Source organism: Nematolebias whitei, chromosome 20, assembly GCF_014905685.2.
Source record: "Nematolebias whitei isolate Nwh7 chromosome 20, NemWhi1, whole genome shotgun sequence".
Classification (NCBI taxonomy): Eukaryota; Metazoa; Chordata; class Actinopteri; order Cyprinodontiformes; family Rivulidae; genus Nematolebias; species Nematolebias whitei.
This window is the reverse complement of record NC_056517.1, coordinates 38,623,655-38,641,411: the sequence shown is the minus strand read 5'-3', so window position 1 is coordinate 38,641,411 and position 17,757 is coordinate 38,623,655. Positions and strand designations below refer to the sequence as shown.

The 17,757-nt window shown below is 41.2% G+C and overlaps 1 protein-coding gene and 1 non-coding gene across 2 annotated transcripts; both read left to right on the top strand.

Annotated features, from left to right (window-relative positions):
* Positions 1 to 873: 873 nt before the first annotated feature.
* On the top strand, positions 874 to 946 carry trnar-ccg. The gene has a single exon. It is a non-coding gene; the product is annotated as a tRNA-Arg (tRNA).
* A 1,511-nt stretch (positions 947 to 2,457) lies between these two features.
* shrprbck1r (sharpin and rbck1 related) lies at positions 2,458 to 12,762 on the top strand. The gene is made up of 14 exons (XM_037694255.1): positions 2,458 to 2,748; positions 3,203 to 3,377; positions 6,605 to 6,682; positions 6,767 to 6,908; positions 6,990 to 7,080; positions 7,162 to 7,480; positions 7,703 to 7,803; positions 8,023 to 8,193; positions 10,283 to 10,443; positions 10,544 to 10,655; positions 10,731 to 10,910; positions 12,202 to 12,300; positions 12,443 to 12,586; positions 12,682 to 12,762. The coding sequence occupies exons 1-14, from the start codon at positions 2,458 to 2,460 to the stop codon at positions 12,760 to 12,762; spliced, it is 2,145 nt and encodes a 714-aa protein (XP_037550183.1).
* Positions 12,763 to 17,757: the final 4,995 nt, after the last annotated feature.

Here is a 17,757-nt window from a genome sequence, read left to right as displayed (position 1 = left end):
TGATATGTTGTTGAAGTTTAGTGATTTGTCTCCTTGCTATAGTTTTATTTTTTTGTTCAGGAGTGCTGGTTTAAATTGTTTTTGTTTGTTTGTTTGTTTGTTTTTAGTCTAGAGAGATGTCGCTGGAAATTCCAGCCTCTTATTTAAAAAGAGGAATGATCAACATTATACAAAGGGATTTCCTAGGGCTACAGCAGCCAGAAAAGACAAAATATCAATTTTCAAGAAAGTTGCAAAAATTGTAGGACATTGAATTCCATCTGAAGACATACCTGTTATGAAACTTTGATTGAGAGAATTAGAATGCTGAGACGCTGTTTCCAAAAATGATGCAGAAAAACTGGTCCATGCATTTGTCACGTCTGGACTATTGCAATGGTTTATTATCTGGGTGTCCAAATACTTCTTTAAAACGTCTTCATCTGATCCAAAATGCTGCTGCCAGAGTCTTAACTGGAGTTACTGGGAGAGATCATGTCTCTGTCAAATTCAGAACAGAATTCAAAATCTTACTTCTAACCTACAAAGCTCTCAACAACCTAGCTCCATCTTATATTACAGATCTAAGTTTTCATTCATTCAACCTTTATTTATACAGGTTAGTCTCATTGAGCCTCGAGGACTCATTTACAAGAGAAACCTGTTTTTAACAAGGAATGATGACAACAATAATCATAAAATAAAGCATATAAGCAAGTTTAACAATGAGATAAACATATTTCTCAGATACATTTTATTATTTATAATAAGTTGTGTATTTCTTCTGCTTCTGGTCCCTGAGAAGTTTAGTTGCTGAGCCCTGCTGTGTTGTGGACATCAACATTGTGTGACATAATATCAAGATGATAATCTGTTCCTCCAGAGTTGTCCAGTGGCCCAGTGGCCTAATGGATAAGGCATCAGCCTCCGGAGCTGGGGATTGTGGGTTCAAGTCCCACCTGGGTCATTAGCTAACATGTTAGTACAGTCCTCTATACCTACCTTGATTGCTGCATTTACATTTGTTGTACTGTGAATGTGCAGAGAAGATATCTGTGGCTGTAACTGGCACAATAAGGATTTATTATTATTCACTGAGTATTTTTTTTTTCAAATTCTCTATCTCAAAAGCTTCACAATGATGCATATGTTGTTGAAGTTTAATGATTTATCTTCTAGCAAGTTTTTTTACATGAGTGCTGGTTAGATTTTTTAAATTATTATTATTGGTCAGTGACTTCACTGGAAATTCCAGCCCCGTATTTAAAAAGAGGAATGACCAACAATGAGGCCAAACATTATACAAAGGGATTTCCTAGGGCTACAGCAGCCAGGAAAGACAAAATATCAATTGTCAAGAAAGTTCTAAAAAAAATGATAGGCCAGAGAATTACATGTGAAGACATACCTTTAGAATGCTGAGATGCTGTTTCACTTTGCTCATTCCACTCATTTTGTCAGCACACGTTTCACTTTCAGCAGTTTTCCTCTTATTTACACTGTTTGTCTCATTTCTGATTGTCACTAATGATTTCAGTCTGTGAACTGTATTTTCACAACATGAATAGGGATCAGTGTTTTTCCTGCCATCAAGTGCATCTAAAGTTTGTTTTTTTATAAATAATTTTTAACAAACAGTATATGAACTGGGTTTATAAGTATCAATGGAGACCTTTTGAGTAATACATTATGAATGACACGGGGATCATCAGTCATTTAAAAAGACTTTAAAGGACAGGAAGGTTGAGTATAGTAACATTTATTGCTTTTTGTGTTCTTTTTTCCTAAAGTGTGTCTGCTTTCTCTGCTGTTCTGATCCCAGACATGCATTATTTAGTTAATCTTTACATACATTTTAAATACAGTTAATTTAGTTTTATTATTCGCTGTTATGGTTCTGATGAAGAAAACATGAAAAGTGTAACAGAATGTTTTGCTGCCTCTGTGTGGTCAAACGTACAATAACACGTAAAAACGTAAAAAAACGGGTTTGATTTCCGGATAATACACCCAAGTCACGTGCGAGTATTTTTTAAATGTACATAAATATATACAAAAGTATTTGGACAAAGGAGAACCATTTCTGTTCACTGGGAATATTAAAGTGTTAATGCGCATGCTCCAACTGGACATGCTCCGACTGGGCATGCGCAGTAGGAAGTGGGAGCGGGTAAACAGTTTCGAGACAAAACAATCGAGCGTCGGAACCGTTGCGGTTCGGAGCTTCACAGCCGTAAAGATACGCAGATTTGTCGGAACATACTCAAAGAAAGGAGAAACGAAGAGGTGAAACCTTCAGCTCGTTTATTATTAATTTTAACTTTTTCTAAGCGGCGCTAGTTGTCACGACGCGCTTCCTGTTGAAAAAAAAAAACCCCGCGGCTAAAGCTATGTGAGGGACTTTTTAACGCCGCGGAGCAGTACAGATCAAGCCGCAGGACTCCTGAGTGTTGTTTTCTTCATGAATCCGTGGACGGGATGTCGCTGAGTTCGGACGGTTGGACTCAAACCCCCGGCCTCCCGCCGGACCAGTCCTCCGCCGTCCTGCCCAGCAGCCTCAGTAATAACGACGAGGCCTCGCCGACCCAGAGCGGCTGCCAAACCGTCCTCATGTCGGTTCAGGTGTCGGTGTGCCACTCCGGGATTCGGCCGCTGTGTCTTCCGGGAGCGGGTGCTGAGTCACTCCGCCTGCAGCTCGGCATGGACCCGGGGAAGTCCGGGGAATTCCGCCTGTCCCTGCTGGACACCAGCGGTTCGGTTCGGAGCGTGGTGAGTGGGCCGGGTCACAGCAGCATCTGAAGGCTGATTTTTATCTTTTTATTTAAAAACTCTCTAATTTACAGCAAACCTGCACGCAAAATTACTTAATTCTACTAAATGGCACAAAAAACGAGTTTGTTACAAACTGTGCAAGCAAGCCTAAAATTATTATGCTTAAAAAATTCTAATTTAAATATTTCTTTGTAAACTTATTTAAAAAAAAGTGCTTTATAATTAAATTGAAGTAAAGCCCATACCATGATACTTTACTCATGTTTCATAAGACCAGTCTTTTTGTGCGTGGTCAACATTTTTCCATATGTTTTTATTTATTGTGGTTGCAGCACTAACCACAGCTGATGTGGCCAAACTTCATGACCACCAGATTACTGCGCACGATTCATGCACCTTCTTCATTTTTATGTAACGTTTTCCTCTTCTTCTTCCTCGTTCCTTCCCCCAGGCCATCGCCGAGTTTGACCTGAGGTCGGTAAACTACGAGTTGAAGTCACCAAAGTGTCACGAGCTAGTGTTGGTTGCACCGCCGCACGATCGCATCGGCTTCAACTTCCGTTGTGAGCGGGAGGCCCAGGAGTGGGCCACTGTGGTCGTATCGGCTCTGAAAGAAGCACACAGAGGTCAGGCGCCTGTTTACGAACATCCCATTTAAATAAAAGTTGTTTTTTCCTCATGTAGATCTTTCTGTGACACTAAAACTAAGCTTCACACCATAAACTGACCTCAGACCTGCTAATTATTCACACATATAGTTTGTAAATATATTCATAAACCTGTTTCCGGTTGTCCCAAGTCAACCAATTTTCATGGGGGACAACCAGATCTCATCACAACCAAGTGATATCGACAAGGATTAAAGTTCTCCGTCACCGCAACGGGTTTCTGTCATTCATGGAAATGAAAGGAAAATGTGTTTTTAAAGCCATTTGATTTAATGATAAAGGGATTAAACTGATGCTGCTTAAAACACATAAACAGAACCGGAGCCACAGTTTGACCCAGTCAGAGCAGGGCGGGTCGTGCTGTCTGATGCACGACAGGTGTGTGCACAGCGTTCCTGCAGGTGAGAGCACAAATCAGTGTTTCTTGTGCTGTTTTCCAAGGAGGACACCCCTTTACCATGATGAAGATGATGACGTAATAAATTATTAACGCGTGTGCTCGCGTCGATTCATAGCCGGGGGAGATGCCAGAACCAGACCTCCCCGGGACCCTTGTATCTAAAATCAAACTTTGTGTTAAACGTTAATGTGTTGGGAGCGTCGTCATCATTGTTCAGACGTGCAGCCTGTGCACGTGACTAAACTTCTGGTTCGAGAGAGAGAGAGAGCGCCGGCCGTGCCGCAGGATCGCTCTCAGCCCGAGTGTCCCTCAAGGTGAGAGCATCTGCTGCTTTCGTTCTTATAATTAAACAATATTACCACTAAAATACAAATATTTATGTCCCGGATTACAGATGAGATGCGTGTCGCTGTTTATTTTTAATATTTCCTCCAAACTCACAAAGTTCTCTTGAGTCAGATTCAGGTGTTTGTGGTTTATCATAAATATCTGCAAAGTTCAACTCTGCACGATATTATAGCAATAACAAGGTGTTTGGATGTGCTAAAATTAATATTTAGAATCATACTGAGAGGTCACTGTACTGTGATAAATGTAATTTAATAAATGTGAAAAATAAATGGTGTTAACTGACTACAAGAGCTGAAATCTTGTAAATATAATCCCTTTGAATGAAATAGTTATTATAGGAGAGAAATCTTTTGGTCTGGTAAATTAAAAAAATATATAATTTACAATTCATTTATACTCGGCAAAGGATGTCCTGTGCTATAATTTTTAAAATACTGTATATTTGAAAATCCCTAATAAAAAAATAAAAACACCGAAATGACGTAAAACAAGAGAAAAGTTGTTCAGAGCCCCTCTCTTCCCTCAGAATGCCGTTGGTCTTGATGATGCAAGTTTAAAGTCTTCTTACAACTTTAACTCTTTATTAGAAAACACTAGTCTGTGTACTTTTACTAGGGTCAGATACACAGTATACTCTTTACATGAAAACCTTTGAGAAGTGACCTGTATGCAGGAAAAGGCTCTCGGATGTGTCGTATTGTGAGCGGGAGGGATGCGTGGGTAACCCCCAGGTGTAGAAACGTTTCCCTGCTTCAATCCCTGAGACAAAGTCTGATGCTGAGGATGAGGAGGAGAATGAGGAAGTTCCACTCCAGCAGCTCCTGAAAGATTCTCACTCAGTAGCTTGGACAGTCCAAGTAGTGCACAAGATGGCCGACTGAGAACATTTATATATACAGGTGCTGGTCATGAATTAGAATATCATGAAAAAGTTCATTAATTTCAGTAATTCCATTCAAAAAGTGAAACTTGTATATTATGTTCATTCATTACACACAGACTGATATATTTCAAATGTTTATTTCTTTTAATGTTCATGATTATAACTGACAACTGATGGAAACCCCAAATTCAGCATCTCAGAAAATTAGAATATTAAGACCAATAAAAAAAGGATTTTTAGAAATGTTGTCCAACTGAAAAGTATGAGCATGTGCAGCATCAATACTTAGTTGTTGCTCCTTGTGTCTGGATCACTGCAGTGATGCGTCGTGACATGGAGTGGATCGGTCTGTGGCTCTGCTCAGGTTCTGAGAGTCCAGGTTGATCTGATAGTGGCCTTCAGCTCTTCTCAATTGTTGGCTCTGGTGTATCACATCTTCCTCTTCATAATACCTCATACATTTTCCATGTGGTTAAGGTCAGAAGAGTTTGCTAACCAGTTAAGAACAGGGATACCATGGTCCTTAAACCAGGTACTGGTAGCTCTGGCACTGGGTGCAGGTGCCAAGTCCTGTTGGAAAATTAAATCTGCATCTCCATAAAGTTGGTCAGCAGCAGGAAGTCTCTAAAACTTCCTGGTAGATGCTGCGTTGACCTTGGACCTCAGAAAACAGTGGACCAACACCAGCAGATGACATGGCACCCCAAACCATCACTGACTGTGGAAACTTGACACTGGACCTGAAGCAACGTGGATTCTGTGCCTCTCATCTTCCTCCAGACTCTGGGATCTTGATTTCCAAAGGAAATGCTAAATGTACTTTCATCAGAGAACAGAACTTTGGACCACTCAGCAGCAGTCCTGGTGAGACACTTCTGATGCCGTCTCTTGTTCAAGAGTGGCTTGACATAAGGAATGTGACAGCTGAAACTCATGTCTTGCATACGTCTGTGCATGGTGGTTCTTGAAGCACTGACTCCAGCTGCAGTCCACTCTTTGTGAATCTCCCTCACATTTTGGAATGGAATTACTGAAATAAATCAACTTCTTCATGATATTCTAATTTTATGACCAGCCCCTGTAGTACAATTTGTATGCCTGCATAGTGTGATAGACTTGTTAAATTACATCAGATTTTTTTGCCTTTTATTTTAAAGGTTGCAGACGACCAAATTCTGTGAAATGTTTGGACAACCTTGAACATTTCTTTGTGTCTTCTGGTTTTAAAGAGTGAGCTTCACGGGTGTTTTGACGTAGGTCTTGTGTAACCATCCTTGGTGTAAAAATATCCTTGGAACATTTGTAGTTTAAGGTCGTGCAGATTTGTTCCAAGCATCGTGAAGAACCTGTTCTCAAATAGGTTAAGGTTCTTCTTACTAATCCTTTTTCATTATGGTGTCTGAAAAAGACTTTGTTCTTCTTGCTGTCAAGCACTTGAACCGTGTATAATTAGTGTAGAAGGGATGGTCAGGAAAACCAGGTCTTTAACTTTATTTATATGACTCAGTGTTTTATGGTGACGTTGGTCTCCTCTGTTTCCCTTGCTGTCAGTTGCACCTGAAGAAAATGGTTCCCAGCACCTCCCTGATGGTCTCCAGTTTCAGAAGACTTCGGCTTTACAAAAAACAGGTGTGCCTTGTGCATTCCATCTAATTATTGACAGGGTTGTTGTTGGTGCCACGCCACAGGTTACCTGCTGTGTTTTCTGTGCAGAGGATGCCTGCATAGAGCTGAGCAGAGCCATCGAGGCGGGGGACGTTCAGTCTTCTTCTGTCTTTGCTACTGCACTCGCTCGACAACGCGCCGCGCTGAAGATCCAGCCCTCTGCCAAAGACTACGAGGACACTGAAATCAGGTACGGGTTCGGCTGCTTAACGTTTAAAGGCCCAGTTTATAGCAGGTGAAGTAATGTTTGATTTCTGCTTGATTTCATCAGTTTGGCTGTTGTAGTGGAGGATTCCTCCTCATCTTGTTGTGTCACTGTGAAAGTTTTCCCACTCATGACAACCGCATCGTTAAAACAGCAGGTTCATTTCACATCTTCTCCACTTTTTTCTTTAAATACTGTTTTATCCGCCTTGTTGCCGACGTTCCACTCTTCTTTCCAGATGTTCCTCGAGTATGGCTTTCACCCTCGAGTGCAGAGCTGGATCATCGGGCAGTGCTTGTGCTCCGACCAGCGAACCCTCGCCTCGTACGGCGTTCATCAGGACGGCGACACGGCCTTTTTGTATCTCCTGTCTGCCCGGCACGCTCGCCTGACTGTTCAGGACCTGCAGCAGGACCAAGAGAGCGCCCTCCTCCTCAGTCCTACTTTGTCTTTTCAAACCCCCCCGCTCGCTGCAAAATCCACCAACGGGCCTTCGTCCCAGGACCGGAGGCCGTACACCACCCTACCTCCAAGACTCCACAGCAACTTCAAGAACGGTGAGAGGGGTGCAAAATGTTTTCACAAATTTATATAAATCACTAATAGATATATTTTGGTGATTTACAAAATATATTAGAAATCCTTGAGTTTAAGGTATTGTTTGTCCACTGCAGCACCACTGATGTGAAAAGAAGTAAAGATTTGGAGTTACTTGAAGGAATCGTATCTTGCGGGGCGTGTGCCGACATTCACAGAAAACATTTGTGTCTCTGCTACAGTTGGGTCAGAGAAACCGAACATCTGTGAGCTCAGAGACCTCATCAGCCTGAAAATGCCTCAACTCAACGAAGCGCTGAGTCCCAGCACATCGTCCTCTCAGGTGGCGTGGAAATTCTTTCGTATACTTCTGCTATTTTAAAGCACTTCCTGCAGCAGAAAGAATAAAGGAAATACAAAATTAAATTCACTCCAAGTGGGTTTGAAACGAAACATTCAAACTGCCCTCTTAAGTCTGCCCATCTGTTTGTATAATTTAGTGCAAACTACAGAGTAAAGTTCAACAAGACGGAGAGATTTAAAGTTCAAATGTCTCCTTCAGGGTTGGTCTTGTCCTTCTTGCACATACATCAACAAGCCGACCCGGCCGGGCTGTGAGATCTGCAGCACCAACCGTCCCGAGAGCTACGTGGTCCCGGGCGGGTACCAACCTGATGCACTGGAGCTCCAACGGATCCAGCAGGAGAAGGAGGCCATTAGGCAGTACCAGCAGGTAAGACCGTTACACTCGACACCCAGCAGTACATAAATGTGTCCGTGCACGTGTATGCATGTGTCGGCCACACAAACACCAAAACAGAGGCACAAAAAGACAAACGGATCAAAATTATTATTGGGAGGAAGAAAAAACTGATTCCAAACTACGGTTGAGATTTGATTTCAGACTCACTCAGGCTGACTCTCTTCTCTTGTGTCTCTGTTTTTCTGAAGGAGAAGGGGAGAAGAGAGACGCTGAGGAGCGCTGGGCCTCAAAACAACTCACTGCTGTTTAACCTGGACCAGGACTACTGACTACACACTGATCCACACACTGCCCTGCGTAGATCAGGCTGCAGAGGACATGAGAAATGATCGCACACACATTTAGTCTAAACGTTAACGGCTTTTGACAAATGGATCATGAAGCTGAACGGATTTTAAAATTCTCATTAGCATTGTCATTGTCTACATCAGGCTCCAATGTTTAAACTATCAGAAGGCAAGCTGCTTAAAAACAGCTGATTCATGTTTTATCAAACTGTGGAGTCAGCTGGAACATTGGGACAAAAGTGCTGGTGTTAAGAAACCGTTCTGTTTAAATCAGTTAGAGTTTTTGTTTTTGCGTTACAGTTGTTTTAGATCTAGACTTTTCCAGATGTTGACCATCTAGCTGGATATTTATAATGGTTGATGTCATTTTAATAAACATTTTAGCGCCAAAAGTTGCCACAAAATTGAATGTGTCGTTTGATTTTGCACTGTAACTGTATTGCCTTATGAACCAGCTGAAATAAAAGGTTTTCACTGTGTTTGGCTGCTGTGGTTCTGTGTCTTATGGTGGACCAGGACGGTTCTGTGTCTTATGGTGGACCAGGACGGTTCTGTGTCTTGTGGTGGACCAGGACGGTTCTGTGTCTTATGGTGGACCAGGACGGTTCTGTGTCTATGGTGGACCAGGACGGTTCTGTGTCTTGTGGTGGACCAGGATGGTTCTGTGTCTTGTGGTGGACCAGGACAACCCCTGTGGAGTCTCAGACCGGGGCAGTGGCACCCGTTTTTAAATGGTGGAAGTGTGATCTAAGATCTTAACCTTTGTGGAGTTTATTGGAATTTTGTGAATTTGGAAAAGGCTTATGACCAAGTTCCCCAAGGCATTCAGTGTGGGAGGCAGGAGTACGGTGCACTATCCAGCCCCTGCATAACCAAAGCAAGGACGTGTATTCAGACTTGGTACAGTCAAACTTGTTATCTTGTTGTGCAAGCTGAACAGGACTGTCCTTTGTCTCTGACCCTGAGGTCTTCGAGGACAGGCTCTTGAGACACAGTCAAGGAGAAGAGGGTGTCTGGTTTGGGAACCTCAGGGTCTCACCTCTGCTGTTCTTTCAGAGAAAACCAGGCCGTGCTTCTCAACCAGAAAAAGCTGGAAATGTCTCTCTGGGTCTGGAGTGAGTCTGTACTTCAAGTGAAAACATCTCAAAGTCTTGTTTATGAGTGATGTAGATGATTGATTTGGACTTCCTCCGTAGTAATGAGGGTGTTGCTTCGGTTTGTCTGGGTGAAGAAGAAGTTACTCTTGAGTTACTGGTCTCTACGTTCCAACTCTCATCTATGGTAAAGAGGTGTGAATCGTGACTAAAAGCAATACGAGCAGCTGAAATGGTCTTTCTCTATGGGGGGCTGGGCTCAGCCCTAAAGATACGGAAAAGTAGTAGAACTGCTCCGCCACCTTAAAACGAGTAAGCTGAAATGGTTTGGACATTTGATCATAATGCCTCTAGAGGTTTTCCAGGCATGTCCCACTAGAAGACCCAGAGGCAAACCCAGAACTTGCTGTATTGGAAATTCTCCTGGCTTGGGTTTCCATAGAAGGGGTTGTAGTGTTGGGAGCAGGAGTGTCTGAGTTCCCTGCCTAAACCTGTTGCCTCCATGACTCGACCATGGATAAGCAGTAGAAAATGGTTGGACGTACTGACTGAGTGTTTTTGACATTGATTGGACATTCAATGATCATTGGTAACCTATAATATAAAAATACAGGAGAGCATAATTTCCAGAACGTGTCCTAAATGTCTCTCGGCTCCCAACATCGTGCATCCTTTTAGGCAAAGGAGAAGGAGAGAATGGAGAATTTTGCCCGTCTTAAAAGACTGGACGGTCAGGACCTGGTGCCCAACCCTGAGCCTGTGGATTGTAGGATTTGCTACATGGAGCTACCACCAGGAGAGGGAGTCCTGCTGAGGGAGTGTCTGCACTGTTTCTGCAGGTAAGACGAGGTGAAAAGTAAAATATGTATTTGTTCAACAGAATTTTTTCTTATTTCTGACTTGGTGTGTGTGTTTGTGTTTATATGTGCTGGTGCTTAGAGAGTGTTTACGCTCCGTCATCATGCTGAGCGAGGAGCCCGAGGTGTCCTGTCCATACAGAGATGACACCTACTCCTGCGCCGGTGCTTTGCAGGAGAGGGAAATTCGAGCTGTGAGTGGCACCAGCGTTGTTCAAAGAGGACATCTGTATATTGTCACACAGTAAACCTTCCATCTTGTCTTCCAGCTGTTGCCAGCTGAGGAGTATGAGCGGTGGCTGCAGAGGGGCCTGTCGGTGGCAGAGTCTCGGTGCGAGGGCAGCTATCATTGTGCAACTCCCGACTGTGTGGGATGGTGTGTGTACGAGGATACTGTCAATGTCTTCCACTGCCCTGTCTGTAGGAAGCACAACTGTCTCATTTGCAAGGTTGGAAATGTGCACAACTCACATTTACTGAAAATGTTCCTGTCATATACGTGTGCACGTTGATTGATCAAGTTTCCTGCCATCTCTTGTTGGTAATTCCACTTTGTAAATGTAAATAATGAATCTTCATCATACACCAAAGGTAGTCATGGAGTTCCTCAAGGTTCAGTGCTTGGACCAATACTCTTTACTTTATATATGCTTCCATTAGGTAAAGTTATTAAACAGCATGGGATAAATTTTCATTGTTATGCTGATGACACTCAGTTATATTTGTCCATGAAACCCAATGAATCCAATCAGCTACTTAGACTACAAGCATGTCTTCAAGACATAAAAACCTGGATGACCCTTAATTTTCTCCTGTTGAACAGACAAGACTGAGGTTTTGGTTTTTGGACCTGAGCACCTTAGGAATGAATGTTTCAGTCTTTCTCCCTCCTTAGATGCATTAATCTGTCCTCCAGCTCTAAAGTTAAAAATCTTGGTGTTATTTTTGATCAGGACATGTCTTTTATCCCCCACATTAAAAACGTTACTAGCACCTCCTTCTTCCACCTGCGTAATATCACTAACATTAGAAACATCTGATCTAAACATGATGCAGAGAACATTTTAAAATAAATTTTCCTGTCTGGGCTGCACTCTCCTGGCTGAGCGTGAGGTGCCGCCTCTTGTGGAGGAGTTTAGGTGTCTTGGTTTTGTTCAAGAGTGAAGAGAGAACGGGGTGTGAGGTCGACCGACTGCAGAGATACTGCAGCTTCTGCAGTAAAGCAAACTCTGTACCAATTTGTTGTGGCCAACAGGGAGTTGAGCTACAAGGTGAAGGTCTATTTGACGGTTAGTCCACGTACTACCCTCATCTTTAAAAAAAGGTCTTAAAACCTTTCTTTTTACGCAGTTTTTTAATTGATTGAATTGTACTTTTGTTTTTTATTGCAGCCATAGTTCTTATTGAGTATTTTATCTACATTTCAAGTTTTTGATGTGATCGTTCTGAGGCGTGGAGTTCCTCCTCTCGGTTGCTTTTTATCCTGATGTTCACTCACTGTAGCACTTTGAGACCCAGTGTGAATGTAAAGTGCATTATAAATAAAAAAATATTATCATCTATGATCACCGAAAGAACGAGAGTTCATATATAGGTGGTCAAAATATATTTTTTTGCATAGTCTGTGCCTCCCTGCTCAAGCTGCTGCCCCCGAGACCCGACTCGAGCAAGCAGCAGATAATGGATCAAGCTATTAGATTTTATTAAGCACGAAAATTTGACTGAAATTTCTGTCCACAGGCGATTCACGAAGGAATGAACTGCAAACAGTATCAGGATGATCTTGCAGCACGTGCTATAAATGACTCCGCCGCCAGGAGGACGACACATCTACTGAAGGTTAGCTGCAAAAACGTGTGCAAAGGAAAACTGTTAAACTGGTGGCTCCCAGATTTTATTTACAAAAAGGAATAATCAAAGAGGGAAGTGATCTATGTGCAGCTGCTCGTGTTCTCATTTCTGCTCCGTCTCTCACAAACAGACCCTTGTCCAGTCAGGAGAGGCCATGCACTGTCCTCAGTGTGGCATCATTGTGCAGAAGAGGGATGGATGTGACTGGCTGCGCTGCACTGTCTGTCACACCGAGATCTGCTGGGTAACCAGAGGGCCTCGCTGGGGGCCCAAGGTGAGAGATCTTCCCCGAATCGTAACCTTTGCTCACCTTTTCCCTCTTGTCTTTAAGTGTTAACCTCACCGTCCTAATTCTTCTTCTTTTAAAAGGGTCCTGGAGACACCAGTGGAGGATGTCGATGCAACGTCAACAATCAGAAATGTCATCCTAAATGCCAAAACTGTCACTGATGGCAAAGACGGGGATTCCTGGACTGAATTGGAAATAAACGGTTCTCATGAAACATGGAAGGATGACCTGAAGCTTCTAACTGAGACTCGTTTAAAACAGAAGTGACGCATTCTCCGTTGTCTCTTTCCCTTTGTTTCCCACTGAGAGAGTGAGTTCGATGTATGTCAGAGGATTAACCTTGAATGCATGTGGTGCCTTTTGTTTAATATTTGCACTCCAGATGTAGCCAGACGGGCATGTTTTTTTGTTTTTCTGTTGTCGTGTTGTTTTGATGTGACAAGCTAAAACTGAAGTGACCTTATTCCTCTGCACAAAACGCTGTAATAGACTGTTACTAACTGTAAGTTTGTCGAAAAATGTGACTGAATCTTTGGTCGGTTTGTGACGGTTTTAACTTTTTTGCACAAAAATCAAGCAGATGCAGGGAGTTGCGTGCACATCAGTAGTACATCGTGCGTGCTCTGCTGCTGAAGACATTTACATTTTGTCTTGTTCCTTTGATTCTGATCATCAGTTTGAAAATGTGATCAAAACAGAACCTTGTTTATTTACATCGTGCGTCTGGAGCGCAGATCACCGGAGTATTGTTATAAAATGGAGTTCATCACTGTCAAATCTTGGCAAAAAACATTATTTTTTGGTAAGAGAAGGTAAACGCGTTAAATTATAAAAAGGTACATGTGATGATGTTACACAAAACCTAAAGCTTTAACGTGACAGCTTTGTATTTAGTATTTTCTCATGTTTATTCACAAGAACGCACTGACCGTTCACCCCTTCTCCTCAGCTACACTACTGTTCACAACTGACGAGCCATAAACGTGTCCTCACTGTTTCATGTCTTTAAATGTCAGCAACACGCTCTGTTGTGCCTTACTGATTAATAAATACACTTCAGATTCACACAGTCCCAGTGCTGTCATCAAGACTTATTGTTTTTGTGGTGTTTCATGCAGAAATATTCACATTATTGTGCTGAATGTGAACCAACGGAACCAAAATGTATCTAATAAACAGAGTTAGTTGAGAAAGACGTATGGATGGCAGCAAATATTGTTCCAGAGCGTGTATATACAGCAATCGGTCGTTCTCTCAGTGGTTTATTAGCGAGCACTAATATACAGTTGGTGCTTTTTGTCTCCTGCCACAATCGGTCAATCGTGTCTCTGGTTAAATTCCTGCGAACTCTGCATTTTTTTATACATGTGTGGGTTTTTCTGTTTGTTTTTATGGGGAGGGCTCGAGATTTGTCCTTAAAGGCAATTTTATTATTTTATTTAAAAAGAAAAGTCCCATTGAGAATTAAATCAATTTGAGATGAGCAGCAAATACCATCATCACAGTTAAGACAACAAAATTAAACACTTTCTATTTTCCAGTTTTTCTCTAGTGTTTCAGTGTTAAACTACATGAATATAAAGAGTGCGTGTGTGATCTAGCACTGTTTTGGGGATGACCCTCAGCTACTACCACACCGTATCTGAGCTCAGTGGTTATAAAAATAAAGGAACTAGATATTTTTGTGATCACGAACTAGCCGTGTTGAATCAGGGTGACTTCAGAAGTTAATCATCTGTAGATGCACATCCAGTGACAACTTCCTGAAGTTTTCATTAAAATATTTTCAGTGGATCACATGTTTTGTCAGAGTTGGCTGCAATAAATAACTGAAACATTTTAAACATGTCACATGACTTGGCTCAGAGTATGTGTTGGGGATGACTGTTAGCTACTACCACGCCAACTTTTACCTTAATAACTAAAAAAGATGGAGTTCTGGTCGTTCTGGCGGTTGCTAAGGTTGATTAGCTGTAGATGTGACCTTTAGTCAGGTGGACTCCAGTTAAACATTGAAGATGTACATTCAGCAGCAGCAGGGTGAAGAAAGCTGATGAGACTTGTCAGGAGAGCTGGTTCAGTTCTGGGAGTGGACCTGCAGTCTCTGACAGGTGTCTGAGCAGAGGATGATGAGGAACCTGCTCCAGATCCTGAACAACACGTCACACCCCTGCATGACACCCTGGACTCTGACCACAGCACCTTCAGTCCTAGACTGAGACCACCGAGGTGCTCCACAGAACTCCACAGGAAGTCCTTCCAACTGTTCAACCCCTCCCCCTTTCTACACAGTAAGATTACTGGTAATCCTGCACCAATGTTTCTGTCTGCACCTGACCTGCTTTAGACTTTAACTGTTGGTATTTTTATATTTTCTGTTATTTTTATATTCTCTGTTATTTTATATTCCCTGTAATTTTTATATTCTATTATATATATACATATGTGTGTGTATTTTGTACTGAAACTGTCACCAAAATTTCCTGCGGGATCAATAAAGTTCTATCTTTTCCATTGATTACTTAATTAGAAAAATTAGAAAGAGTTATTCATTTTGTACTGTTACTTGAAGATTATTACGATTGAACTAATTGTTTGAAAAAAGGGGCAGATATAAGATTTTTTCTTCTTTCTGCTGCCTTTCATTTTAAATCTCTTATATATATATTTTTTTTTATATATATTGTTATGGAATTGTTTTGTATTTTTTTTAATGAATAAACTTTATACCATACTTTCTGAGATTTTCATTGGATTATGTGATACTTTACTAACAGATAACATAAAACTAACTGGTCAGGGCCCGGTGGGGGCTTTTAGGGGGGTGGGTAGTAAAATTGCATAAAGGGTCATTGCCTCCTCTGTGTCCCCCTTTTGGTGGCGCCCCTGGTAGAAGCAGAAAAACATGTGAACAGGCTCGTTTGAGCCAGAGCCCTGTAAAGAGAGAGTTGCGACACTCCCATAGACTCCCATAGAAAGACTGGAATGCGGAAGTCACGTGGGTCATGAAGCGGCAAAGAGTTCCAAACAGCAGCGGGTTCAGCACTGAACGTAGTTCATTCTCCGTGTTTTCCCGGTAAGTTGATGCAAATACGACACTTTTTTGCCATTGTGAAGCGTTATCTGACTGTTCTGTACCACAATTTATCAACATTAATACTTCATGTCGCCAGTTTTAGTTAATGAAACATGTTAAATTACTAGTTGTGTTTTAACTGCAGCTGCTCTGCAACATGACGGTTTAAACGGGTCTATTTCTAATTCAGCGTTTTAAAATATCTATTACTGCTTAAATTTTGAAAGGTTGTCCTTTTTTAATTTATGGTAATTCCAGTTACTGAACTCAACATGAAAATATTTGGCTTTTTTTCCTGAGAGATTCATTCAACCTTTATTTCTACAGGTAAATCTCATTGAGCCTCGAGGACTCATTTACAAGAGAGACCTGATTTAACAAAGAATGATGACAACATGACAACAAGATTGACGTAATTTAGTTCAAGTTATAGATCATTTGTCAAAGACTGCAGCATAAATTGTGACATTATCATTAAAGAAAAACGTGATTGTGGAGATGAGTCAATTTTTTCATGTTTTCCAGGTAAACCAGAGGAGAATGACTTCATGAACTGAATGTTGCATTCAAAGTATCACAAAGGTACAAGATCTCATTTTCTGTCTTCTATTAATCAATAACAGCTGAATCAAGATGTTTGAATAAAATCACTTTAACACCATAACCTTCACAAAGTTGGTATTTACTGCAGGACTGTTGATTTACATTAGTTTTATATTATTAGTTTAGTGTTTGGTAATCATGGGTCAAGTTGAGATGAGACTCTTTCAAGACAGAACAAGAAATAAGAATTATTACAAGAATATATCAGCATCAATAAACTGTAGGACAGTAACAAAACACTTATTAAACTATCACAGGTACATTGAGATGGAGCTGGAAGTTATTCTTCATGCCAGTTGTCTTCATCTGATCTTTTGTAAAAATATGTCAATTTATTTTCCATTGTTAACATTTTTCTTCTCAGGACTGAGTTAATTTTCTTGTCTGAGTTTCTTCTGTCCTGCTTATGTATGTTTTTGTGTTCTAATTGTTCCTCAGGTTGTTCATCTCTGTTCCCTGACTGCCTGTTGATCCATCCTCCTGGTCCTGTTGATCCATCGTCCTGGTCCTGTTGATCCATCCTGGCCCTGTTGATCCTGGATCATCAGATCCTGACATGTCCCCGTCCTCTGAGGACACATTTTCATCTGTCCCTCATCTCACTCGCCTCATTTCTGTTTCTTCCTCAGTCTCTGAAATTATAACGTCACTGTTAGAATGAAGATTATTGTTCAATAAAAATATGACATGTCTTATTTAACACTGTTCGTACCAAAGTTTAATTTAGAACAACATGTGTGATCACTGGTCAGTGGAAGTTCTGCTGTTCTTCTCATCTGGTTCTGGTCCATGAACAAATGGTTGAACCTCCTTCAGTCTCACACGTCCTCACTGTGTCTCTGTGAACTGTCCTCTCTCTAAATGTGCCTGTAGAGTGACATTAGTTTATTTTCTTGCACATTTCTTTGACAGTTCAACATTTTGAGCCCTGATTGAAAATGTTTGTGCAGATTAAATTTACAGCTCTCACTTTGTGTTGTTGTGATGATGATGATGATGATGATGATGATGGTGCTCCTGCTGACTTCAGATGATGTCATTAATAAACAGTATAAATGTCAGTAAAAGTACTTTATTAAAGCTTGCTTTACATTTTACATATTTTATAATAAATTGTTTGGAAATTTATTTTTGCACAGTTAACACTTATTTTGTCATCTGTTATGATTTTAACTAGAAACAGTTTAATTTAAATTAACATTTTAATCAATGAATTACAGTTTTACAATAGTTGTCAGGCTACAATCAACTCAGTTATCAGGTACTTGGTGCCATAAAAAACGACAAATACAACAATTATATTCAGTCTCTCTTGTAAATGAGTCCTCAAGGCTCAATGTGACGAACCTGTTTAAATAAAGGTTGAATTAATATCTTCAATATAAATCAAGAATTCATCCAGATGTTCTAAGGTAAGCTGGAGCAGATCTGAACTGCTGCATGGAGGACAAGGTGGAGCATTCTCATGCAGAGAACA